We start from the raw sequence: 27,682 nt of genomic DNA, 5'->3' as shown, positions 1-27,682 counted from the left end.
TCTCTCATTTTGTTGCTGGCATCTGGATGTGTTTAGACAGTTCAAAACCTTTTCAGGTCATGGTTGCATAACAGACATAAACTCGCCATGCAGTTCCAACTACTCCATTGGGCAACCGGCATCACATATAATTTAATGAAATGTTTTAACTGTAATATTTAACTTTGCATCGTGCTGACTGGGATACATCTCTAATGTGGCAAATATTGCATTAATACAGATGCCATTGAAGTGCAAGGTCAGTGAAGAGGAAGTGTTTTTATGATGCCAATGAAATCCTTGACACAACTGTCCAAGAGGAAAGTGGGCCGGTCTGTCGTTCTCATATTCCTCATATCATCAAGGGCATCGCATGCACTTGTAACAGTAGGTCATACGCTCTCTGCGTAGCGCCGCACGCTCAAATCCTGCTCCTCCACGAGTCACGCGACCACGCACGCACGCACGCTCACTCTCTCTCACCGGTGCTCAGCGGCTCTCACTGCCCTTCCTGCATCTAAGGATACTTATTTAACATTCCTGCAACAAATGTAGGTATATGGTTTGAATGGCTGTTTTATTGCTTCGCATATGCCTCATCTAAATCAATTCTCTCGATTAGCATTACGTTAAACGAGCACTGTTGTCATGCTGCGATGTAACCAGTGTCGTTGACATTGAAGAGTGGCGGATAATTCGGCGGTTCAGTGATAAATGCAACACTTCCGCGCGCCACATCTCGATGTTTAAAGTCTTTTGTTGCATTAAAAGTGAAGCCACAATCGTATTTCCATTCTAAATTGTTAGATGAGCAGGCAAGGACGTTTGTGTGTGGTGCACGCATGAACATGGAGGACTCCAGAGCACGCTGAACTCGAATTTGGCCTTGTTCAGAAATATCTTGATGAAAGAATGCCAGACTGCGAATGTATGATTAACTCGAGACGCTTAAAATAAGAGCAGATCGATTAGCATCATGATTTTACAATTTACTGTTTGTTTTCAAAGGCAATCGTTGCATCCGAATCGTCAAGGACGCCATAAGGACGGTTGCGTCATAATAGCGCCAAATTAAGTTTTAATACTTTCTTTTTCTGATTTTTAACCGATTGTGATTTTCTGTTGTGTACACAATGGCAACAAGCTATGTATTATTATTGTATCCAAAAGGAGCAAATATTTATTTGAATTATGCAGTGTTTTTATTTTAGCTTTAAATTAAAATGTGTAAATTTCAATCAAAAAATATTTATGCTTAATTGTTATAAAATATTTGTTTTGATTATATCAGCTATCAGTATCAGCTCACGATAGGCTCTCCATTCATTAAGTGAGTTATGTTAAGTAGCAGCAACATTCCAAGATAAGGTTTGGAGATAAAAGCACACGACCATTACGCTGTAACTGTGTTATAGCCAGGGACATTTTATGGAGGCAATATCTAACATTTTCTAGATAATATCTAATGTCTAACATAATCCTCATGAGCCCATTGAGGATTAGTGTCACAGGTGAAGGCTGTGTGTGTGTCAGGGTTTGCATGCTCATAAGCCATCTAGTCAACTGTAATAAACTTGATTGGATGGCATTCTAACAGTCTAAATATAAATTAGGGTGTTATTTGTGTAATGTCTCTAGAAGTCTCTTTAGATGCAGCAACTTAATTATAATTTAGTTTATATCAGTAATGGATTTTTCCTCTTGTGTTCGTAATGAACAAAATGTGAATTCACTAAAGTGAGCACACATTGCCTAAATAATCTTGTGTGTGTAGAAACACTCCTTCAGTTTGTCTAGATTTAGCAAAGGGGGCAGAGTGACCTGACTCCAGTGGTTAATTATATTACTGAGTGGGCCTCTGCTTGCAACTCAGGATATGGGTAATTTTCTCAGTATGGAGTAATGGTTTACCCAATGAGGGAGACCTTGTTACATTGACCCAGCTTTGGTGCCTGACCATGTTGAGTTTAACTGAAACTTTTACCCGGTTAACATTTACCCCACAGATTCCTGTTGTTTTCTATCATCGTACACTCCTAATAGTTTGTGTTGTGAACATGATCTGTCCCATTCTTCCAGTGGGATCATGGCCTCAGTAATGCAGAAGCTGATCACTCCTCTGGCCAGCGGCCCCGCTGAGCCCCCCAGGAACAAAGTCACAATTGTTGGCGTGGGGCAGGTGGGCATGGCATGTGCCGTCAGCATCCTGCTCCGGGTAAGAGACCTTCATCTTAATCACCAATGAAGATTAATTTGTGTATTGAGCAAATGATTAGAATTGTTTTTTTTTTTTTAGCCTCTATATTGAAATAAAGGTGCGGTCACATTTACCATTGCTTGGTGAAGTTTCACTGGCAAAATCCAGTAATCGCAATGGGAATCGGGAGTTTCACTTGAGGGCAAAAACGTTCCCTGTGCAGACTTCAAGACCACACCTTTATACTACAATTGTGTCTGGTATTTAACGTATTAATGTTCCATACTCTTTGTTTTCTGTCTTGTAGGAGCTTGCAGATGAACTGGCTCTGGTGGATGTTGTGGAGGATAGACTGAAGGGGGAAATGCTGGATCTGCAACATGGCAGCCTTTTTCTCAAGACCCCTAAGATTGTGGCTGATAAGGGTGGGATGCACTTCCATTGCATGAGGCTGACTCTTACTGTAAAAATTCAGATTATTATAAATTATATATTAATGTACATTAAGTTTAGATGGACTCATTTTTTCACTCATCTTTTATCTTATATTTTGAGCTTCGGTTTTAAGGTGTGGTCACATTAGTGAAATTTTACAGACAAAATGTCAATTGTTTTTTTTTTTAAATTCTCAATCAATAGTGTAGTGACATATGAAGCACATCTCTCAAAAAACTCAGATAACCAAGCAGCTTCTGTTGGTCAGCGTATCTAATCTGTGTGACCAATTTGAACTCATTGCAAAATCAGCATGGGGTAATCTTTCACCCTGACACGAAATTCCAGATCACATGGATTCCTATTGAAATGACTAGATTTTGCCCATGAACAGTGGTAAATGTGACTGTGCCTTCATGCTGAAATGTTTGAAGGTAGTTTATTTCAATAGAGGTATCCAAAGTTTTGAATGGCAGTGTATGTTTATGATTTTTATTTGGCCGACAGACTACTCTGTGACTGCTAACTCTCGTATCGTGGTGGTGACGGCCGGAGTGCGTCAACAGGAGGGTGAGAGCAGATTGAACCTGGTGCAGAGGAACGTCAACATTTTCAAACACATCATCCCTCAGATTGTCAAATACAGTCCTAACTGCACCCTCATTGTGGTGTCCAATCCAGGTGAGCAAACAAACACACTCACACAACATGCTTAAAGGTGACCTATTATGCCCCTTTTTACAAGATGTAAAATAAGTCTCTGATGTCCCCAGAGTGTGTATGTGAAGTTTTCGCTCAAAATACCCCACAGATAATGTTTTATAGCTTGTTGAAATTTTTTGGGTATTGTGCCAAAACGCGCTGTTTTTTGTGTTTGTCCCTTTAAATGAAAACGAGCTGGTGCTCCAGCTCCCTTTTCAGAAGAGGGTGGAGTTTCTAGAGCTCATGCACCAGCATGCCAGCAATAACAAAACACACTCTCACGCACTGAAAATGTCAGAAACTGCTAGTAGCGATGTTCAGCCATATATGTTCGAACCGGTGTCATGCCGAATTCTGCACCCTGCCAGATTATTTATGAATTACACAGACGGAGAGCACGACGCTATAAAATTAGCAACATGCTGGTCTCATGGTGCCATTACGTGCTAACACGAACTTTATAAGTCCCGAATATGATTATGAGCTAGACCAATTCAAGCGGTCGATTTCATATTGCTTCCATATGAAATTTTTAACTACCACATTCCTATTCACGGTCATTCTGGTAGCACGTGAAGGCAGCATCAGTGAAAACCGACAGACAATGGTAGCTTTAGCAACATTAGCCTTACAGAGTGCCAAGAAGCTCTTTCAGAAAGGCAATTTGGAAAACAAACGTGTGATACTTACTTCTTCTAGATGGCATAACGTTAGCTGGATCACGAACAGTTGGCACTGCTCCGTCTTTCAGGAGCAACTTTTGTGCAAAACCTGCTTTATACTGACCCTCATTCACAAAGCAGTCCGGTGTAAAATGATTCGCGCAGACATAAACGAATTTCTGTAGAGTTGAGGGAGCATTTTCTTCAAAAACAAAATTAATCCACCTCGTCATCAGCAGCTCAGATTTCGGGAGTAAATGGAGAGAGCTATGTGGATTAATACATCCAGCTACAGAATACCTAAAAACGCTTGGGAGACATTCTCGTCAGTGCAGCAGTGGCGGACTGTGTACAACTCGCTGTGAACTCACTCAGGGAGGTTCTATGTTAAAACGGCAGTGTCTTGTCAACATTCATGGATGGGCCTGTGGCTAATGTGACATCACATTAGCACCAATGCTAAAAAATAGGCCATTGGGAGACACTGCTTATTATTTATGGGAATAAAAAAAAAAAGGTGTGGGTGGATTTTTTATCATTATAGGGTGGTTGTGTACATGCACTGCCAACACACATTTATGTCCAAACCTTACCAAGACCTTGCAAAAGGGAATTTTGCATAATAGGTTATTAGCTTTAACTTTTAATGTTTTGCTGTGCAACACAACAACCAATGTGAAGAAATGAAATTATGAAAACTGATGCAGCAAATTACATGTTAAAATTCTATAAATTATTTAGTTATTTTTTTAATTTTTATATTTATTCTTTAATACCAGCATTGGTAATAATATATGTTTTCATAGTTAATGGCAAATAATATATTAGCCACAGATATAGTGCAGCTCCTAATGAGATTTAATACAAAATTCTAAATGCCATTCTAAAGCTATGTCCATTTCAGACTCCTGTACTGTATTTAGTAACTGCGGTTGTCTGTTCATACAGTGGATGTTTTGACCTACGTGACCTGGAAGCTGAGCGGCCTGCCAAAGCACCGTGTCATCGGCAGCGGGACAAACCTGGACTCTGCTCGTTTCCGCTACATCATGGCTGAGAAACTGGGCATCCACTCCAGCAGCTTCAACGGCTACATCCTGGGAGAGCACGGAGACTCCAGCGGTGAGAAGGGGAGCCGCATGAAGAGGAAAATATGAGATAAGATGAAGGGTGTAGAGAGGCAAACAAGTAACCAGAGGAAGAGGATGAAGGGCTGCTAGAAAGAATAATAAGATGGATGAATGTGAACTCTGCTGCATGATGTGACACGGTTTCAGTCAGTCACAGCATATTTGATTTTTAAAAGTGCTGTTTTTGTGTTTAACAGTGCCTGTATGGAGTGGAGCAAATGTGGCTGGAGTGAGTCTGCAGAAACTCAACCCTGACATCGGTACAGATAAAGACAGCGAGAACTGGAAGGACGCTCACAAGATGGTTGTGGACAGGTAGGGCACTTTTTTTTTGTCTTTTGTCATGGGCTGTTTTCTGACTAATGGGCAATTGGGAATGTATATTAATACATTTTAGATGACCACAGTGCTGTTGAGAAGGTAAAATAAATTTCAGACAATTTTAATGTTCGAGCCCTTATGAAGATTTTTAAATTTTTTATTATTTGAACACAAAAGGTTTTGTTAAGTATTTCTTACACAAAACTTAAACCGTTTACACAAAGGGACCACATCTGTATAGTTCCAAAAAGCTGCGTCCGAGATCATGTACTTTCTAGTAGGTACTACGTTTAGTTTTAAACTTTAAAAAGTTGGTTCTATATACTATATCCACCATTTTGCCACTGTCACATGACCATCACAAATCCATGGCCTTATGGGATAGTAAAATGTTAATCAGATATGCACTTCAGAATCTTCATCTCATCCGGGTACTTTTCCCTCACTGTTTTCCAAATACTATGAATTTGGACATACTACTCCCCTCACATACTGCTTTTTTGCCTACTATATAGTAGGGATATTTGGACGCAGAGTTTGTATTCCAAATTTTCCTTTTGTGTTCAACAACAAAGAAAATGGCAGCTGCGAGGATTGAAACAGCATGACAGGCTTAAATAATGATGAAAAGTAAATCTCTATTCTTAATTAGTTGCTACTACCTTCTCTTAGTGCCTACGAAGTGATCAAGCTGAAGGGATACACTAACTGGGCCATCGGCCTCAGTGTGGCCGACCTGACCGAGACCCTGGTGAAGAACCTGAACAGGGTCCACCCTGTCTCCACCATGGTGAAGGTGAGAGGGGTTTACAGTTTAACATCATGGTAGAATCACAATCCTCCATGTCACAGAGCTGCACAGATGAAATGGGGGGGGGGAATATCCTTTTTTTTTTTTCTTTCTTTTTTTTTTTTATTAGTGATCATTTAATGTGTTTCCTATTGTGTCTTCTGCAGGGCATGTATGGTATTGGTGAGGAGGTGTACCTGAGCCTGCCCTGTGTGCTGAACAGCAGTGGAGTGGGCAGCGTCATCAACATGACCCTGAACAACGAAGAAATCGCTCAGCTGAAGAAGAGTGCCGACACTCTGTGGGGCATCCAGAAAGACCTGAAGGACCTGTAGATCAATCGCTGGACACCATGCACTCCTTTCCTTAACTGTTCACACTCCCTCTGTATCTTTACACACTCTTTATGTCGGTTCTTTCTTCTCACTTGCTTTTGGACGTGGTTGCTTTTAAGTATTTTTTCATGGTGGTTAATGTAGGCATAATGATCCAAAATGTGGAATGTTTCTTCTAAAGAGAATGATCAAAGGGAAAGATCTTTGGTTCTTCACATTTGCACTTGTTAAGCAAGTCATTCTGTGTGGGCAATGAAGAAAGAACCAACACCTCTCTTGTCTGGACATAATTTAGTGAGATCATTAGGGAAGGGATCATTTCTTGTGGCTTTCTGTTTAACTCAAGAGGAGAAGGGACTGAAGTGAAATAGATACAAATGTATTAATTCTTCTGAATCATGTTGTAAGTGTCGATCATATGAGTGTGTATAAGAAGTTAATAAAATTAATCCGTTCAAATCGTTCTGTTGGATATTTTTGTGATCTTCAAATATTTTGTACCTTTTGTGGTTAAAAAAATGTAATAAGTTGTATAGCTTGTTGGAATTTAAACTAAGTGTGGAAATTATACAATCATTTAAAAAAGAATTCTCTTGTAATTCATTTTTTTTTTTTATGTTGGCGCCATTTCACATTAAGCTAACCGTTTTGAAAACGATTTGGATTTTTTTTTTTTTTCAAAACTGATGTTTAATTATAGAAGTGGAAATTAAAGTATTTTTGTCAATGTTCTGTTCTGAATTGAACAAAAGTGATCTGCAGCAAACGGCCAGGTGAAAATACGCACTCTAAATACTTGTAAACCTAAAGCTGTTAATAAAATGTTTGAAACGCATTAAAAAGAATACCGATATGTAAGAATTCAACATTAAATAATTCAACTCTACCTAATTCGCACACTGTCAACAATCATAAATACATTTGATTTACTTAATAAAGCCATCAAACAATATAAAACGTTTATTGCACAAATACAATAACTGAATGAAACAAGTGCGCCATAAAATTCCTTGACTGAGAAATAAAAAAGCATAATAACAGGCAAGGCGAGCTTCAAACGCGCAAACCACATCCTCCCATCTGATGAAGACTGATAGAAGAGTGATTTTCAAGAAGTTTCTGATGGTTTTCTCAGGTAAAGCATGATTGGCAGCAGGTGCTCGTGTTTGGGTCTGTCAGTTGGCGCTTCATTTCGCTTCCCAAAGCGTAGCCCAAACGGGTTGTAGTTGAATTTACTGCGTGTTAATCGATGTTTGCAGGAAATATGTCTCGATTCGTCTTTTTCTTGGAAGAAAAGGCAAAGGTTTGCGTCGTCTGAAGCACTGGGCTCGTCAAACTGCCTCCGCTCCACTGAGAGATAGTCCTGCTTGGAGTCTGTAAAGTAAGATATGCTTTTCAGAGCACTCTTTAGCAAGCTTTTATTTGATTTATTTATCAGGCATTTCGATTGCAAAGCATCACCTTACCTGGAACAGGCTCCGATGTATCCATGTCAGTGAATGGTGCTCTCATAGCAGTGGACTGACAGATCATCGCAGACATGAAGAGAATCAGTGCCTTGATTTTCATACTGCTGAATTGTAAAGCTTATGGAGCACAGCTGAGCCTTTATCTCTTCAGTGAACAACCCATGCTCTGCTGTCCTGCTTCAATATAAAGCTTGGCTAGTGACACCCTCTGACCTTATTTTACATGTATGACTGTCTGTGGCAAATAGGACCTCCCTGTAGCCTCATCCAGAGCATTTTAACTGTTCAAATGTTATATATTTTTCTTGTAAATCCTGTGGTAAATTGTACACCGAAATCCACTGTGATTATTCAGATAGCTGCTGAAGTGCTGCAAAACCCACCAAAAGCACATTATGTGTGTTTTTATACACATCACACATTTTAATTTGAGTTTTCTCTCATTTGTTGCAAGGGAAAACATGATATGAAAGTAAAATAAGGGCTTGTAGCAGGAAATCATGAATGAAGCCACTTTAATGGTGCTCAATCATGGTCATTTTCAGTGCCTTGTGGAAAAATATAGTAAGCTTTCATTGTCATCTTGTTTTCAGCATGGTAATACGATCATGCCTGGATATCATAACAACAAGATAATATTCCTGCATAATGAGACAACATTATCTTACATGGTGTGAATATGAATTATGCAAATGTAGGATGGTTTTTGGTACAGCACATTTGCGATGGTGCACTTATAAAAGCTTTTTACCCTCAGCCTTCAAGTTTTATATTTTTATTTTTTGTGATGCAACAAACATCCTAAACGTAAAATTACATAATTTTTCATTATTAATGATACAACTTGATCTATCTATCTATCTTCACCTGTCGGCATTGTTTTGGTTGTCTGTGGCATTTTAATTTTTAATAAATAATCCCACATTTTATACCCATAGAGCTTAATTCAGAATTTTGTATATGAACTTTAATGGACTCCAACATAGACTCAGAACTCTCCTGTAGAAAGCACTTTTTCTCCATAAAAATAAATAACAAATGTTGTAGTTCAGCAGTTAAATGTCAAACACACATAGACGTGTGTCATAACTCATTACCTTTTCTCTTTAATTGTCATCATTTTTTATTTTATTTTTTATGTATTTAGTTTTTGACAATAGGAATACTGATGTGAAAAAAAATTATCCATTCATGATAAACCCATTGGGATATGCTATTTGTTTTATAGAAGTATTAGATATATAAAAAGAGGATTATTACCGTATGTGGTCCCGGTCAGAGGGGTTCGCTAGCAGCGGCCAAATCTTTCACCTTGATGTCTGTGGACTTCAGACACGCAATCATAGTGCGCACATGCAGGTTTTTTCTTTTACTTTACTAAAGGTTAGAGGAAGAGATCGAGCAACAGCTCACAGTGTCCAGGACATCCAGGCGCTCCATTACCTAGAAGAGACCTCTTGGTGGCTGTTGATTTTAGGTTCTTTACTTTTTCCACAATAATAGTAATTCGGCCCATTTCACATTTGCAACTTCAATTGACAGATAAAAACTATTTGTAAGACTTTGTGAGATGCGACTGTCCAGATCTTTGTCAATATCGTCATTAAGTGGACTTCCACTATGGGAAGAGGAAAGTCTACCTGTGCAAGATCTCTTGCTTTTTGAGGTCTCGTGGGAAGTCACCAATAAGGGTAAGAACTTGCAACGCTTTCTGTTTTCAGTGTGTTACAAGTTTTAATTTATGTAATTTCGTTTTATTGTGCATCATTTCCAAATTTTGTCAAATTATGCAAAATATATGAAAATAATATTTGATCGTAGGCCATTTTATTCTATAATTATTCAAATTAATATTCTAATTTACAACAAAAGATATGTTCATCTTCCGATTGGATTGTGGGCTATATTATATATCTATATAAATTATATATACATTTTATATTATACATCTATATAAAGTACGTGTGTGACAATTTTTTCTAAAGGTATGAAAATAATATTTGATTGTATTCAAAACATAAAATGCTAGGAATGAGATTAGCTTTTGCCAGAGAAATACACCTAGGCCATTTTATTCCATATATATTAAAGGTACATTTCTATCACTTTTTAGATGTGCTGGAAATTACATCTAATGTAATTTGATCATGATGGTTCAGAAGAGGAAAAACCTGACGCTTATGTCCATTGTCCACAAATTAAAACCTTGTCTAAAAGTACATTAGGCCAAAAGTGCCTATAACTGTAAAATCACTAAATTTATTTAGTAACTTTAGCAAGAAGGTAGTTGTGAGTTTGACCCCTGAAAGTGCATTTGACCTCAAGACTGTTCACCCTATTATCAGAAGGCTTGAAAGTAGTTTAACAAGACAGAGCTGTCATTTAGTCAAATGTGTTCATGTGTGCAGAATTCATACACTCTTGTATCAGTGGGGCTGTATAGCAGGTTAAACATTAAACTCCAGATCAATAGCCAGATTCTTGAGACCTAAATCTAGTGGAATATTTTAGAAGATAACAATTGATGTGTGTTTGTGGGTATGTTATTTGTCATTTATTTGTGGTTGTTATTTATCATATTAAATGTAATCTTGATGTTACAAAATTGCTTTTGAAACTACATGATGTCCAAATTAATACTTTTAAGTTTTACTTTGAACAATGTTCTTATTTTGTTTATCTTCTCTGTTTCTCATTTACAAATGTTTTATTCCCTGCACAACTGTGTGTCTGTCTCCAGTTGGGGGTATATACACTGTTATTCAGACTAAAGCAAAGATCACAGTGGACGAATGGGGAGAGAACTACATCATGATGGGACCCTACTACGAACACAACTTCAAGACCCAGGTGGAGAAATGTGAACCCCCAAACCAAGCCATCAAAGCTGCCATGGATTCCTTGAATAACAACGGTTCCCAGGTATTGAAAACATGGTTATTGGTGATGTCCGATTACAAGGTCTGCATCTTATGACATGGTATGATCAGGTAGACCTTATATGATCAGGTTCATTGAGGCTAGTTAGTCATTTGAGCAGTTAAAAAAATGCTTCGAAGCTGGCAAAAACTTCTGGCATTGACATGCCTGCTGTATCAGCATCAGATGGTAGTATAAAGACTAGACAGAAAATAAAGCTGCCTTTTTTTCTCTTGGTCTCATTTTGACCAGATCAATGTTACAAAATCTTACAATTTAAAAGACATACAATACAACATCATATTTTTTGCTATTTATTTTTTGCTATTTAAAGTGTGTCCCACAGAAATCAGTCAAGTTGGTTGGTGTAGTGAACACTTATTAGAGATGGAACTGAGCATGCAGTGATAATTGGGCCTGGTGTAGGGAGCATAAAGGTCATCATGCCTGAAGGTTGCAGGAGTTGATTGAAGAGTAATTGACAGCAACTTATGATTTACCGGCTGATGCGATTGCCTTCTTGTCCCACAGAGACTTCCTTCAGCTGCTGATGAGGGGAAGCTCTGAGACTTTTGATTTGTAAATCAAATTAATTTTGGACTCTGCACAACATTAATCCATATAGTCTTCCCCTGCAAACCTCATTTTATTATCTATTTCATGCAGTTTAACATAGACCGAGAGGCGGGACAGAGACAGATCTACCATCGGTACTGTTTGGAGAGAGCTGCAGTACGCTGTGCACATGTCTTCACCACCGTGTCCCAGATCACAGCTGTGGAGGCCAATCATATGCTCCAAAGACAACCAGGTTTCACCTGCGTTACAAAGCACCTCATCTACTCTTATTGGCTTCTGAATATATTAGGTTAAAAAGATCATGTTTATATTTATGGCCTTTGCAGATGTCATCACCCCAAACGGCCTGAATGTTAGGAAGTTCTCAGCCATGCATGAGTTCCAGAACCTGCACTCCATGAACAAAGCCAAGATCCAGGAGTTCGTTAGGGGTCACTTCTACGGGTTAGAGCTCTCTCTGTCTGTACAATAACACACACTTGTGCACTTCCAAAAAAATACTACTTGAAATAAAAAAAAATAAAAAAATTCTCATTGGCAGCCATCTGGACTTCGATCTGGAAAAGACCCTGTTCTTTTTCATCGCAGGACGATATGAGTTTTCGAATAAAGGAGCAGACCTGTTCCTCGAGTCCCTGTCCAGATTAAACTACTTGCTAAGGGTATGAACAGTCACACTACTGTACTTTAGAAAACACTTAATAGTCTAATAATTAATAATCTAGCACCAATCAAAGTAAAGATGTTAATTTCTGATTGTGTGTTTGTGTTCATGCTGACTGACAGGTTCATAAGAGTGATGTTACAGTGGTTGTGTTTTTCATCATGCCTGCCAAAACCAAGAGTCTCTTAAAGGACAGGCTGTACGCAAGCAGCTGTGGTGCGTAACTGCTTAAGTGCATAACCTTTGACATTACAAGTCTCCAGGGTATTAATGAAATATTTTTTGTACCTTTTTATATGTACAACAATAATAACAAAAATATAAAAAGAAAAATAATTGATATGTTATCAAATGAATACAATATATTTTTTTATGTTTTGGAGGAACAAAATAATAATAATATTATATACACACACACAAAAACAATAAAATGTGCATTATTATTATTATTATGTACCTCAAAAACATTTTTAATAATAATATATATAACTAATAATATTATTATTTCTTGTAGCTTATAACACTAGTAGAGCCCTGATACTGGACCAACTTTCCATAGCTATACTAATATTATTTATTAGGCAATGAAAGGAAGCCCCGATCCAGAAATGGCTCTTATTTTTAGATGGCTTTAGTGTGTAAGACTTCTCAAATATGTCTTTCATCTGTCTCTTAGGGACACAGCTCAGTTCGTGAAGGAGAAATTTGGCAAAAGGCTTTATGAGAGCTTGTTAAGGTTGGTGATTTTCCTCATACAGACCTGTCATAACGGGGCTCAAAATTGATGTGACAGTGAATGTTGTCAGTATATGCTGATGAACAGGAAGTATGACGATCTTAAATTTGATGTCTTAAATTGGAGTGACTGTGTAAGTTGTGTAACCTTCAAGTGTTGATAATTCACAGCGTTATCCAGGTGTTGATGAGAGTGCGCTGCACTTCCCCAGGGAGTTGTCAGATTATAGGATATTCATAATGACATTGTGTGATGTCAATGGGTCATTTCTTATGAGATGAGGCTTGAGTTTATTTTCAGATAGGATCTCCTCTAATAATGCTCTCCTGCGTTAACAGGGGTGAGATCCCAGACATGAGCAAAATCCTGGACAGAGATGATTTCACAATCATGAAGAGGGCCATTTATGCAACACAGGTTAGACAAAATGTTACACAATTCTTACATCACAAGAGGCCATATTTAAAAATTTACCTAATGAATCCCTGTCCTTTAACTGTATTATTGTGCTTTAAATGTATCACTGTACTGATATTTCTAAAACATTCTGGTTAGGGGTTTATTATTTATTTGGGGAGTATTACACTTCTGCAAATAATTCTGTGTCCAGACTCCAGTTTTGTATTTAAAAAGAAAAGCTGTGCTGTTTGTTTGTTTTAATTATGGTATAAAATAGAAATAGAAAATGTTTTAAATGTAAAGCTTTTCAATTTAATAGACATATTTAAAACGTATTACATCTGAACTGTTCAAAGACATTTTTAAAAGAGAAGCAATTTGTAATTGCAATATCCTGGACAGAGATGATTTCACAATCATGAAGAGGGCCATTTATGCAACACAGGTTAGACAAAATGTTACACAATTCTTACATCACAAGAGGCCATATTTAAAAATTTACCTAATGAATCCCTGTCCTTTAACTGTATTATTGTGCTTTAAATGTATCACTGTACTGATATTTCTAAAACATTCTGGTTAGGGGTTTATTATTTATTTGGGGAGTATTACACTTCTGCAAATAATTCTGTGTCCAGACTCCAGTTTTGTATTAAAAAAGAAAAGCTGTGCTGTTTGTTTGTTTTAATTATGGTATAAAATAGAAATAGAAAAATTTTAAAATGTAAAGCTTTTCAATTTAATAGACATATTTAAAACGTATTACATCTGAACTGTTCAAAGACATTTTTAAAAGAGAAGCAATTTGTAATTGCAATAAAAAAAAAAAAAGCATTTCGCCGGGAGATTGATTGACAGGCGATCTGACCAATCATAACAACGAATCTGCCATTTTGTCCAATGAACAAACCAGACAGGAGAGTAGATTAATGTCGGAGGACTTGAACTTAAAAAAATGGTGTGTAGTTTACGTCTTTTTGTGGTTGAATCAAGATACCTTCTGATGTTCATTCATGTTTATTTTGTGCTATAACCAGTAAAGAGATGACCGGTTAACGTGCCGCCTGAACTGAGGCGCTACAGCAATCTGTCATGACACATTAAAGAGCCTATTTATTGTTTGAATTTCTTATGAAATTTAAATAACCTGCTCTGTTAATTGATTTATTAGTGGTTACATTTAACTACATTTTTCAACATGAATTAAATAAACAGTTTTAAATGGGTTTTTATTTGTCATTTTTATTTTTAAATTAGTACATTAATATATTTTTTGTAACCCCTTTATTATCCCTTTTGTACTAAACTTAACATACTATCTAGTTTTTATTTAATGTGTAAATTACAATCTAGTTAATTTTTTATTTTTTTTTATCAACATCTCTTCAGGGCTGTAAAGAGATGACCGGTTAACGTGCCGCCTGAACTGAGGCGCTACAGCAATCTGTCACAACACATTAAAGAGCCTATTTATTGTTTGAATTTCTTATGAAATTTAAATAACCTGCTCTGTTAATTGATTTATTAGTGGTTACATTTAACTACATTTTTCAACATGAATTAAATAAACTGTTTTAAATGGGTTTTTATTTGTCATTTTTATTTTTAAATTAGTACATTAATATATTTTTTGTAACCCCTTTATTATCCCTTTTGTACTAAACTTAACATACTATCTAGTTTTTATTTAATGTGTAAATTACAATCTAGTTAATTTTTTATTTTTTTTTGTCAACATCTCTTCAGGGCTGACGTGGCCTAATGGTTAGAGAGTCGGATTTGTAAACTAAAGGTCACTGGTTTGAGTTTTGGTACCGGCAGGGATTGTAGGTGGGAGGAGTGAATGTACAGCGCTCTCTTCAACCCTCAATACCACGACTGAGGTGAGACCCTTGAGCAAGGCACCGAACCACCAACTGCTCTCCGCGCTGCAGCAATATGACTGCTCGCTGCTCCGGGCGTGTGTTCACAATGTGTGTGTGTTCACTACTCACTGCTGTGTGTGTGCACTTGGATGGGTTAAATGCAGAGCACAAATGTGACCCTGGACCACAAAACCAGTCATTAGGGTAAATTTTTTGAAATTGAGATTTATACATCATGTGCTGAATAAATAAGCTTTCCATTGATGTATGGTTTGTTAGGATAGGACAATATTTGGCCGAGATACAACTATTTGAAAATCTGGAATCTGAGGGTGCAAAAAAATCCAAATATTGAGAAAATCGCCTTTAAAGTTGTCCAAATGAAGTTCTTAGCAATGCATATTACTAATCAAAAATTAAGTTTTGATATATTTACGGTAGGAAATTTACAAAATATCTTCATGGAACATGATCTTTAATTAATATCCTAATGATTTTTGGCATAAAAGAAAAATCGATAATTTTGACTCGTACAATTTTTTTGGCTATTGATATACCCAAGCGACTTAAGATTGGTATTGTGGTCCAGGGTCACAAATTCCAAGTATGGGACACCATACTTAGCTACACGATATGGGCATGAAGATGGATATCTCAGAACTAATAAATGAGCATTCTCAGGGGGTTTTCATTCATTCCCCTGCATGTTTTTTTATGAATGGACTCTAATCAAAGGTCAGACTTAGGTTATAGTGAATATTGACATGCTACGCCTCTGTAAATCTCAGGTGGAAACCCATGCATCGCTCCGCTTGATTACTTGCGTTACAGAGCTTAGTGACACATTTAACCACGTTTCCTGACTGTCTGCATTCGATCAATTTAATGTGTTACTGAGATTTATTCTACAGCTTTTTAATGGCAGTGTTATGAGCAGCCAGTCAATATACAGCCACTCCAGTTAGATTTATCTGGGTATCAATATTTCGGGGAAGAGATATTGATCTGTTAGCATTGGTGTTTGTTTATAAGAAGGAATGAGAGTAAGAAATGTGTCTAATATTTCTAGGGCTAAAGTCCATTTACTTTTTTCATATGAGTGACCTAGACTCTGGAATTTAATAGCAAAAATAATGTATAGAAAGCATTAAAATTGTGCAAGCAGAAGCAGAGCAGGCAGACAATTTTTATAGTAAGATTATGATTTATTATTCTTATTGAAATGAAATGGAATGGAAATACATGATTAAACTTTGATCCTCACGATTTTTCACTTAAGGACTGCTTATGGATTGCTGTTTTTATTATTCCAGTTTTCAGTACACTTCCTTTGTCAGAAAGACTCACATGTAATTACATCCATGCATTTGTTCTCCATAGAGACACTCTCTCCCTCCAGTAACAACTCACAACATGCTGGACGACTCCACAGACCCGATCCTGAGCAACATCCGCCGAATGGACGCAATGACAGAGTGAAGGTGTGCAGTTTACTATGTCTGATGCCAGTGTACTTTAATTAAAAGCAGCTAAAATGTAGAGCTTGATATTCCAATTGTTTTTTTTCACATTGGCCCAGTTGGAATTGAAGTTAAGATTTTTACTGTTTTACCATGACACTGTTACACAAAAATTATGTAGTTTATTTATCGAACATATTTTTTTAATTATTATTTCTCATGATAAATTATGAACGTGTTCATTGTTTTTATGTCAGATTGTGTTTCATCCGGAGTTCCTGTCCTCCACCAGCCCCTTGCTGCCCATGGACTATGAGGAGTTTGTGCGCGGCTGCCATCTGGGAGTGTTTCCATCCTACTATGAACCATGGGGCTACACTCCAGGTTTCACACACACACATTTCCATTTTATTACCTTTCACACTCCTATATCAAACATCATACATTTCAATCAAAATTTGAGCTTGATTTGATTGATTGTTTATTAATATGGGTCAATTTTCAAAGGGTTTAGGGGAAAAATTAAATTAAATTACCACTTAGCTTAATAATATTTTGTTCATTTGTGTATATATTGTATTTGTATTTTATATATGTGACCCTGGACCACAAAACCAGTCTTAAGTCGCTGGGGTATATTTGTAGCAATAGCCAAAAATACATTGTATGGGTCAAAATTATAGATTTTTCTTTTATGCCAAAAATCATTAGGATATTAAGTAAAGATCATGTTCCATGAAGATATTTTGTAAACGTACTGCAAATACTGTAACTATATCAAAACTTAATTTTTGATTAGTAATATGCATTGCTAAGAACTTCATTTGGACAACTTTAATGGCGATTTTCTCAATATTTAGATTTTTTTGTACCCTCAGATTCCAGATTTTCAAATAGTTGTATCTCGGCCAAATATTGTCCTATCCTAACAAACCAAACCATACATCAATGGAAAGCTTATTGATTCAGCTTTCAGATGATCTATAAATCTCAATTTCGAAAAATTGACCCTTATGACTGGTTTTGTGGTCCAGGGTCACACATAAATGTTATTTAAAATGCTGATTTTTTTATACATGGGATCTCTGATCTCACATAATGATATCATATATTTTTTTGCATCATGCATTATATGACTCTTACTGATAATCTTCTGTAATGTGATGTGTTCAGGTGAGTGTACCGTCATGGGCATCCCCAGCATAACCACCAATCTGTCTGGGTTTGGCTGTTTCATGGAGGAACATGTATCTGAGCCTTCTGAATATGGTGAGTGAATAAGTCACTGCTTTCCAAAACTCTCTGCACAGCTTAATCATTTATTTATTTGCATTATCAATTTATTTAAATGACACTTCATATTTGATATAACACATTGAATCTGGTACAGCTAATTATGCTGTTGTATCTCCATATGTGCTGTAGGAATCTACATTGTGGACCGGCGGTTCCGTTCTGCAGACGAGTCGTGTAACCAGCTGACTCAGTTCATGTTTTCGTTCTGCCAGCAGTCACGTAGACCGCGAATAATCCAACGCAACCGCACAGAGAGACTCTCTGACCTGCTGGACTGGAGATACCTTGGACGGGTGGGTATCATTTCAGCTTTTCTCTGAGCATTCAGGTGTGTTTCACTTTTGTTCTATTGGTTAATATGGTGTTGACCTGGGTTTCTCTCTGCTTAGTTCTACATGTACGCCCGGCATCTGGCCCTCAGCAGATCCTTCCCTAGTGAATTCAAAATGGACCATCTTAACATTGCACAGGTGAGCCCTGCTAACACTCACACTCTCTCGATGCATGTTAATGGCTTGTCATGTCCATTCCATCACTGACAATGAGAATACAATGGATTGCTGCACTCCATGTAAGCTAAGTGGTTAGTTTCAATGTATGACCCTAGGGCAAGGACATTAATATATAATTAATCAAATTAGAAAATTATATATATATATATATATATATATATGTGTGTGTGTGTGTGTGTGTGTGTGTGTGTGTATAGAAACTACTGTTCAAAAGTTTGGGATCAGTAAGATTTTTAATGTGTTTTAAAGAAGACCCTTCTGTTCATCATGGCTGCATTTATTTGACCAAAAATACAGAAAAATATTACCATTTAAAATAATGGTTTTCTATTTTAATATACTTTAAAATATAATTTATTTCTGTGATGCAAAGTTGCATTTTCATCAGCCATTACTACAGTCTTCAGTGTCACATGATCCATATCATATCATATTGATATTACAGATATTACAGGTTAAATAAAATTGACACTATGGTTGGAAAATGTTTTACCTGATTCACAAACGAATCCCTCGATGGAGTCGGTTCTCTGATGAATCGGTCAAATGAAAGTTGTTAAAAGATGCCTAGCGCATTTATTTAAAATAGAAATATTTTCTAACAATATACACTATCGTTCAAAAGTTTGGGGTCAGTAAATTTTTATTTTCTTTTTTTTTTTTTTAAAGAAATTAAAACTTTTACTCTGCAAGGATGTGTTAAATTGATAAGAAGTGATAGCAAAGATTTCTATTGTTAGAAAAGATTTATATTTTGAGTAAATGCTGTTCTTTTTAACTTTTCATTCATCAAAGAATCCTGAAAAAAGTATTGCAGTTTTAGAAAAAATATTTGGCAGCACAACTGTTGCCAACATTGATAATTCTAATAATAAATCAGCATATTAGAATGATTTCTTAAGGATCATGTGACACTTTATACTGGAGTAATGGCTGATGGAAATTCAGCTTTGCATCACAGAAATAAATTAGATTTTAAAGGATATTAAAATAGAAACCCTTATTTTATATTGTAATAACATTTTGCAAGATTACTGTTTTTTTTTTCTCCTGTATTTATCATCAAATAAATGCAGCCTTGATGAGCATAAGAGACTTCTTTAAAAAAACACGAGTCTTACTGATCCCAAACTTTTGACTGGTAGTGTGTGTGTCTGTGTTATATATATATATATACTTTTTAATATTAATTTTTTTAAAATATTTTCTAAACATTTTTCTTTTTTAAAGCATTTTTAGGTACCCCATACAGAGCCCCTAATATGATATTTGCATGAAAAAAAAAAAAATATATATATATATATATAAGTTTCTTGCATGCATGTCAAGGGCTCATATGTTGTATACTTTTGCTATTGGGGATTTTTTTTTTTTTTTTTCATTAGCTTTTTTATTTCCTAAGGTTATAAGCAGACCTGAAGTGCAAAGTAACAAAAATAATCTCCCTGAGGCTTTTGTAACGTTCTTGTTGTTGTTGTTGTTGTTATACACAGCAGAAAACATGAGAAATTACATAAGAAATAAACTTACAGAAATCACTCAAATACACCTTGTCCTGAAAGACAGGTTTATATGACATCATTTATATACATCAAACATAAATAAAATCATTTTCAAATTCGTGCTGATGTGGAGCAAATACTTTATATCCACTTTGTTCCACCTCATCTCTTTCCTAATCCGAGTGTTACTGAATGTATGTGTGACGTCTAACACTCCAGAGTGATGAGGAATGACTGAGCTTGGTTCTTGAGTTTAATTGACAGGATAACATTTACCTGCACAGGAAGATGACTTGATTTCCATTTGAACTGTGGTGATCCCCATAGACTCACTCACTGCTGATCTACACATATACTTTACTAAAACCACACACACACACACACACACACAGAGATAAATCTGGCATTTTATGACATAAATGAATAAACAAGTCTCTAATGTAATTGACCTTTTTTAAATTAGTGACTAAATCTAAATAGAGTGACAATCTTTGTTTCCACAGACACAAGGCTTCCGTTACCCCCGACCCTCTTCCGTCCCTCCATCCCCGTCAGCTTCCCTCCACTCCACCCCTCACCACAGCGATGAGGAAGATGACGACACCTATGACGAAGAGGAGGAGGCGGAGAGGGACAGGCAGAACATCAAAGCACCGTTCACTCTGGGTGCAGAGCCTGAGGATAAGAGCAAACCACCGCTGGAAAATGGGAAGTAAGATCTGCACCCTCCTGCTCCGGTAGTTCAGACTGTTTCAGACATATTTACACCCCCTGCCCTCTGAGAACGTGCTACATTCGTCTGACTGCAGCTTTTGAATGGATTTTTGATGAAGTATCTTCAAAGTATGAATGAGAAGATATCTATCACATACAGTGGCATTCGAAAGTCTGAGATGATACTGAAAATCTGGGATTCAATAACCCATTTAAACTTGTGACTAATGAAAACTGAACCATGTGGACTCGTTTGTACAGATGATTCTTGCTTTTGTTGAAGCTCAAGACACTCTTGAGCATCAAAAATCACATGATCATCAGGTTTGACATGAACTTGTGGAGTTCTTGCAACTCAAATGGTTTCACTAGACTTTTGGATATAAATGTGGTACTAAACACACATCTTTTTGGTGTTTTAAACCAAATTTGGCATATTGGTGCCATATGAGGCAATAATAATTTGTGCAAATGTTGGGAAAAAAACACCTTTATATATATCAATGATTAGCAAAGTTCAACCACATAATGTGCAAATATGCATCCTATCCATGTTTTATTAAAAAGTCTCACTCACACTAGCGGTTATCAGTGCATAAATTCATTTTAATTAATTGAGAAAATGTTCACACATTCGCAAATATGCATTTTACAGACCATTCAATTCACATGTTGATTTAACATGAGAAAATGAAAAGGACAAAAAATCTGTACAGTTAATTATATATCACACAGAATTTCAATCATCATAAGTAGTCTCTTTTCCAAGATGATATTTCTTGAAAAAACAACCCATTATTTCTCCTGAAAGAAATAAAAATATTTTACTACCAGTCTTCATGTGGATTCATACAAACAATCTGGAGACACACATAACTCTACATTACTCTAATCTGACTGTAATAGTGTTGACCAGTAAGTGATGAACCTTCAGAGATGTCCAACACGGGCATCACTGTAGCGGAGGATGAAAACATTCAATTCCACATGGCTCACAAAACTGGAAGATGAAAGAGTGAGTTGTTGGTGTTCTTTTAGCTGGTTTCAGTAAGGCTCACCCTCGCCTCTGACTTGCTGGAGAACATTTAAGAGAAATGCAGCCGCTTTAGAGATGCTCAGGTTTTCTGTGTTTTGGCTGCGTGACTCTGTGGAGAATGACAGTTTACGTATTATACTCCTATTTATTTACAAGCTTACAATTAGTATTACACTTTCTTAGTATTAAACCAATTGTCTCCCACTTGCATGCAATATGAACACTAAAGTCTCAGCAAGCATAAATAATGGTTTAGAGAACAAAAGTCACAAACTGTGAGAGTTTTTAATTCATACCCAAGCGTATTGTGTCATACAAGTCCCCTTCATTTCTGTCTTCAGACACAAAGCGCCGTCCCTCTATTATAAACAATAAAAAACTAATTCATTTAAAATTGTACGGAACAAAAGTAATCGTATAATCAGTTTTAGACACAAATACGGTTGACAAACAGCAGGAACATACGTGTGCCCTTCAGATATAACATGGCTTGAGGCGTCCAATTCCGACGCTGAAAACTGCCCTTTAATTATAATTCAAAAAATTCAAATGCAAATGATTACAATTTTAAAATTAAAATAGTAAATGTTTAAATAAATAATATTACCATACCTTGGGCGCACACCAGGAATGGGATACAAATGTTGCCAGAAGTAACAGTGCAAGTGCGTAAGCCGCAAGAGTCCTTAAATCCTGAAAAGGTGAAGTCATGTTAAAATATATAATTTCCCATGTGCAAGAGCATTACAAATCAGCCTTTTATATAACACTGTATCTTAGTCTCTTTTCTCTTCATTGTTAATTGCATTATGCACAAAAGTATCAATACAAGATTCCTGATATTAAAATGACAATTCTTGGTAGTCACATCAGCTTCTCTCTTTTTTTTTTTTTTATTCGGTCTAGTTAGAATTTAATTGCTTAAAGTCTACGAGACAAATGCAAGCATGAATGTGGACTTACTTTCATAGTGTCAGACGTTCTCTTCAACTGTTGAGTCTCAGAGGCAAGATCAAGAGTGAAGACTGTGAAGTCTGTCCTCTATTTATAATCACCAGGGTGGGGGAATGTTGAATGAATTAGTCTTCAGCTATAGGTCAAGTCCCATTGATTCACAATGGGGCCGGACCACGAACCTTTCAGAGCGATTAGTTGACACTTCCTTTAAAAATAATAAGCCTACTTTACTGCTGTGACGTTTGAAGACACACTCGCAGGGCTGGCTACATTTACTGTTAGCTATTATGCATTTTAGTGCTACTGAAGGGAAATTTCCATTCGTGCGCACTTTTAATAGCTAACTAATGAAAAGAAGTGGGCGGAAAGTATTGATATGTTTACACCTTCAGCAATGAAGCGTCTCAGATACACCAGCTAATCGTTTTTTATGAATGAACAGTGAGCGGCTGATGGGGTTTCCCTACTTGACACTACATGTATAAATATCTGCTGGCTCTGCTCAAAGGGAATAAGGGATAAGAAACAAACTTAAATGTGTATGGTCTCTGAAATACATTACAAAACAAATCTTGGCAGAGTAAAAATTAGGCAGAAGAAGAAAACAAGTCTGCCTCATTCCTCAATATACTTGAGACACAATTTGTTGTTTTTCAGGTTAATGAATAAAATTATTTGATTTGTATCATCAAGAACAATAATAAAAATATAATTATTTTATCATAATATATAAAATAATTGTTTTATAGAAATTGTGTGCATATAGAGAAAATGTATTATTAATTTAATAAGTTGTTGCTCTTGGTGATAATTCAAACTTAATATAAAACATAATTATTTTATAATATCAATATTATAATATTTTGTATTATTTTTATTAATAATAACTTTTTAAAGACCCTTTTTGAGGAACCCAAAAAAATGTCAATATTGCACTCCTTTTTTTTTTTTCATTTTTACTGTATAGCCCCAATACCTGATGAAGCAATAATAATAATAATAATAATGATGACACTGACCTCATATCAGGTTTTAAATATATTTTAAAAAGTTTGTGGCAGCAGAAACATTTTGAAACCCCAGTGCTGCAATCTGACAGTGATAAAAAATTTGAGATACATTTTTTTAAGACGACAAAAGAACAAAATGAATAATAATACTAATAAATAATTATTATTATAATAAGAACAACATCTCTGTATGCCAGTCTGATTAGTAACAGTTTAATTTTACCAGAAAGTGTAAATATCACACTTGCATTTTCAGCAGGTGTCATAGAAAAAAAAACATAAATCAAGAAAATAAGAGTCATCCAGCTCTCCTCCCTCTTTAAAATACAAATATAGACACAACCATGTAACAAGGCCATTGTTGTAACAGAATAAACTTTCAGAAGTCACTTCTGCACATTCAAACACGGATCTCCAGTAACTTCTTCATGAAGTTTGCATTTATAAAGTAGGGCACAGTTCTTCAGGGATGCTGGATGTTGTGACGCAGCTCTATAGATTGCTTTGCTTTGGCCGGCTGGCGAAGGAGTGGCTTGTTTTCCACGCTGCACAGTTTGCTTCTCACTGACGTAAATATCACTCAGACGTCCTTGCAATGGAAACACGTCTGAATATAAAGCTTCGGTAATACGACCTCTATACTTCTCATGGTTTTATAAGGTAATGCTTTAGAAAACCCATCATAAATAAGCGGTAAAAAAAAGTATTTTAAACCATGTTGTTGCTTTCACTCATTTTGTCCACATACTGAAGAAACAAAAAGAGTAAAAAAAAAAAGAATTAGGACACTTTCAAGGAAAAAATTATTTATAGATATGAAATTACAATTACATCTAATCTGATTCATGATCCATTTATCACTTAAAATATTCAGTGCACACAGGACGGCATGATTCATGCTCACATGCGCACAGAATTAGCCGTGACTGACCAAGATAGCTGACTGTCCACTCAGCCTTAGGAAGGCTTTAAAAGAACAACAAACACACGCTGAAAGACACTTTTCTGGCATTTAGTGGAAAAGCATGCTAGTCTCATAGCTGCTAAAGCAAGCAAAAGCTTTTGAAGTGAATTTATTTTAAGTCTGTGTCCTAAATATAATGCGTTTATCTTGATAAGTAATGTGTCTGTTCACACTGATAGTGTAAATGTTAACACAGTCACATTCAATCAGAATGTACTTGTTTAATGGTGTGACAGCTCATGTTTGTTATCTATCATTTATTGCATAATGCCTGGTTAGGACACGTGTTAAATTCACTGCGATCTTAGAGGATCCTTATATGGAAATAAAAAGACCAGCTCACAATCTCTTCTTCATCAACTTACCCCACTAATGAAGGGAAGATTCAGCAAGTATCCCAGCACAGGAATCCTCCTGATGAAGCCTACGACCACTGGAAAGAATCCCCTACACATGAAGAGAAAGCAGTAGTATGTGGATATAGACTGATATATTATTAGGAATTACTGGAATCATTTTTGATCTGAAATGTTAGTTTGCTTTGCTTTCAGTTCCAAAACCTACCAACAGACTTAATGAATAATGTACATTTTAAATAATATAATCGTGTTACTTAACATTGTGCAAATAAGTGTTCATTTAATTTTCACTTTTTTTCTCATTTACTATTAAATGATCATTTATCTGTACTGTCTCTGCATATATAATATCTATATCTGCCTTCAGCCAATCTGTATTGGCATCTATTAAAAACCAGACGTCTAAAATATCTACTTAGAGCTACTAATTATGTAGCTGCATAATTTGCCTGAATAAGAGATTCCTAATCCTGTAAAAAAAAAACAAATACCTGAATAACAGAAAGAAGCCATAAAACTCTAGAATCACTCCGACGATGGGCCATCCAATCAGCACTATGAAGACGCCTCCTAGAAAGAAGCTGGTGGCTTTCATTTTGTGCTTCTGAAAGAAGAACCTGAATGTCCTCTCCAGCCCGATTACAAATGCCAGCCCGACAACAAAAAGGATCTGAGACAAATGAAGACCAAGAGAGAGGTGAGCGAGAAAAACTGGCTTTGGGTGGAGGGGGTCTGTGCTTTTGTCTCTCAGTGCACTTGTACTATAAAGTTATATAAACTACTGTTTAAAAATTGTGTTTGAACTATTATGAGAAGACACTTGATACCAGGAAACTGTAGAGCAGCATAATGAAGAATATGATGAAAATGGAAGTAGAAATCTGTAGTAAATCAATGTGTAGATACTATTCACAACAAACTTATACAAAATAAACTGATCAGAAACTAGTACATATGTGACCCTGGAGCACAAAACCAGTCTTAAGTCGCTGGGGTATATTTGTAGCAATAGCCAAAAATACATTGTATGGGTCAAAATTATCGATTTTTCTTTTATGCCAAAAATCATTAGGATAGGAAATTTTATGCCAAAGATCATGTTCCGTGAAGATATTTTGTAAATTTCCTACCGTAAATATATTCAAACTTCATTTTTGATTAGTAATATGCATTGCTAAGAACTTCATTTGGACAACTCTAAAGGCGATTTTCTCAATACTTAGATTTTTTTTGCACCTTCAGATTCCAGATTTTCAAATAGTTGTATCTCAGCCAAATATTGTCATGTACAACCATAACAAACCATAAATCAATGGAAAGCTTATTTATTATTTATATATTAAAAAAATTACCCTTAAGACTGGTTTTGTGGTCCAGGGTCACACACATACACTGTACATACACATATACACCTATATATATATATATATAATACGTATTACTTAAAACTTTAATACATATACATTATATTTAAATACTTAAAATATACATTTATAGATAGGATTTTATTTGTTTCTGAACAGTGTAATTAAAATATTTAAATGTATACATCTGAATGTGTATACATCTGTGTTTGTATATGTATGTGTATGTGTGTGTGTGTGTATGTATATATATATATATATATATATAATACGTATTACTTAAAACTTTAATACATATACATTATATTTAAATACTTAAAATATACATTTATAGATAGGATTTTATTTGTTTCTGAACAGTGTAATTAAAATATTTAAATGTATACATCTGAATGTGTATACATCTGTGTTTGTATATGTATGTGTATGTGTGTGTGTGTGTATGTATATATATATATATATATATATAATTTAAATATAAATGACAACATGAGAACGCTCACATTTCCTATGGCAAGGAGAGCTTTATCAAAAAACAGGATCATCCCAAAAAACAGGAAAAATACACCAAATCCTGTTAGCCCCATTCCAATTTCTGTTGATGGAAAGCCATACAATTAAACCAATATTATATGTAAATACGTTTTTAATCAATGACATATATATATATAATTTGCATTTAAGAGCACATGTTAGATATTTGCGAATATGTGATTTTTTTTTTATTATTTCTTATTGATGATTATGATGATTCTGCCTTTATGTAGTACGTCTGGTGCAGTTCACGGTCAAAATTAAAGCGGGTGTTCAGCCAGAACATCTATTTTGTTTGTTTCCCGACTTTTACGCTATACTTGTAACTGGTGGAGTGACATCTGTACGCAGCTGCATCAATCTCTACGCACAGAAACACTCCGAGAGGCGAAATAACAAAGACCACAGGCCTTGTGATCGCACTGACGCTAGACACTGTCTGAGGAAGAGCTGTCAGTGAGACGGGTTATGTTCATCTTACTCTGGGAGTCGGTGAGGGAGATCATCTTGGCTTGTTTCGCTCAGCTGTCACAGGAGCGGCGGCCACGCGTACCGGAAACACTCAAGTTCAGCTTCCGGAGAAACTTTACAAACCTAATGCATCTCGTATCAATTTAATATTCTGAATAAGTGCTATTTTGAATAAGTACTACGCTTAACAAATCTAAAGCTTGTTTTTGCGTGCCCAGTGATGACGTGATAAAAGTCTCTGTGGTAAATACTAGACTATATATATATATATATTTTTATTTTTTATTAACTGTTAATATTTTACATCCTTTTAAGCATAAT

At 35.9% G+C, this 27,682-nt stretch overlaps 4 protein-coding genes and 1 pseudogene across 6 annotated transcripts; 3 read left to right on the top strand and 2 right to left on the bottom strand.

Annotated features, from left to right (window-relative positions):
* The first annotated feature begins 347 nt into the window (after positions 1-347).
* LOC107586539 (L-lactate dehydrogenase B-A chain) lies at positions 348-7,014 on the top strand. The gene is made up of 8 exons (XM_016273997.1): positions 348-530; positions 2,059-2,194; positions 2,484-2,601; positions 3,119-3,292; positions 4,924-5,097; positions 5,303-5,420; positions 6,099-6,222; positions 6,384-7,014. The coding sequence occupies exons 2-8, from the start codon at positions 2,066-2,068 to the stop codon at positions 6,549-6,551; spliced, it is 1,005 nt and encodes a 334-aa protein (XP_016129483.1). The 5' UTR covers positions 348-530; positions 2,059-2,065; the 3' UTR covers positions 6,552-7,014.
* A 2,332-nt stretch (positions 7,015-9,346) lies between these two features.
* On the top strand, positions 9,347-11,506 carry LOC107592972 (glycogen [starch] synthase, liver-like). Its single transcript, XM_016282588.1, has 3 exons — positions 9,347-9,711; positions 10,761-10,942; positions 11,471-11,506. Exons 1-3 carry the CDS (start codon positions 9,591-9,593, stop codon positions 11,504-11,506), a joined length of 339 nt encoding a protein of 112 aa, XP_016138074.1. The 5' UTR covers positions 9,347-9,590.
* Positions 11,495-21,468, top strand: LOC107586471 (glycogen [starch] synthase, liver-like; annotated as a pseudogene).
* A 190-nt stretch (positions 21,469-21,658) lies between these two features.
* On the bottom strand, positions 21,659-22,705 carry LOC107596170 (spexin-like). Of its 2 annotated transcripts, XM_016286946.1 has the most exons (5): positions 22,666-22,705; positions 22,315-22,395; positions 22,168-22,225; positions 21,999-22,061; positions 21,659-21,811 (listed from the first exon to the last, which is right to left on the bottom strand). In XM_016286946.1, exons 1-5 carry the CDS (start codon positions 22,669-22,671, stop codon positions 21,711-21,713), a joined length of 309 nt encoding a protein of 102 aa, XP_016142432.1. In that variant the 5' UTR covers positions 22,672-22,705; the 3' UTR covers positions 21,659-21,710. The 2 variants fall into 2 exon arrangements, with proteins under 2 accessions (XP_016142432.1, XP_016142363.1); XM_016286877.1 differs by lacking the exon at positions 22,666-22,705 and having other exon boundaries at positions 22,315-22,518.
* Positions 22,706-23,722: 1,017 nt separating this feature from the next.
* LOC107586262 (vesicle transport protein GOT1B) lies at positions 23,723-27,444 on the bottom strand. 2 transcript variants are annotated; one of them, XM_016273574.1, is made up of 5 exons: positions 27,372-27,444; positions 26,860-26,951; positions 25,484-25,662; positions 24,999-25,080; positions 23,723-24,416 (listed from the first exon to the last, which is right to left on the bottom strand). In XM_016273574.1, exons 1-5 carry the CDS (start codon positions 27,394-27,396, stop codon positions 24,378-24,380), a joined length of 417 nt encoding a protein of 138 aa, XP_016129060.1. In that variant the 5' UTR covers positions 27,397-27,444; the 3' UTR covers positions 23,723-24,377. The 2 variants fall into 2 exon arrangements, with proteins under 2 accessions (XP_016129060.1, XP_016129137.1); XM_016273651.1 differs by having other exon boundaries at positions 23,723-24,258.
* Positions 27,445-27,682: the final 238 nt, after the last annotated feature.

Source organism: Sinocyclocheilus grahami, unplaced genomic scaffold, assembly GCF_001515645.1.
Source record: "Sinocyclocheilus grahami isolate Dianchi unplaced genomic scaffold, SAMN03320097.WGS_v1.1 scaffold1.1, whole genome shotgun sequence".
NCBI lineage: Eukaryota > Metazoa > Chordata > Actinopteri > Cypriniformes > Cyprinidae > Sinocyclocheilus > Sinocyclocheilus grahami.
The sequence above is the reverse complement of the archived record's forward strand: the minus strand, read 5'-3'. Positions and strand labels throughout refer to the sequence as shown.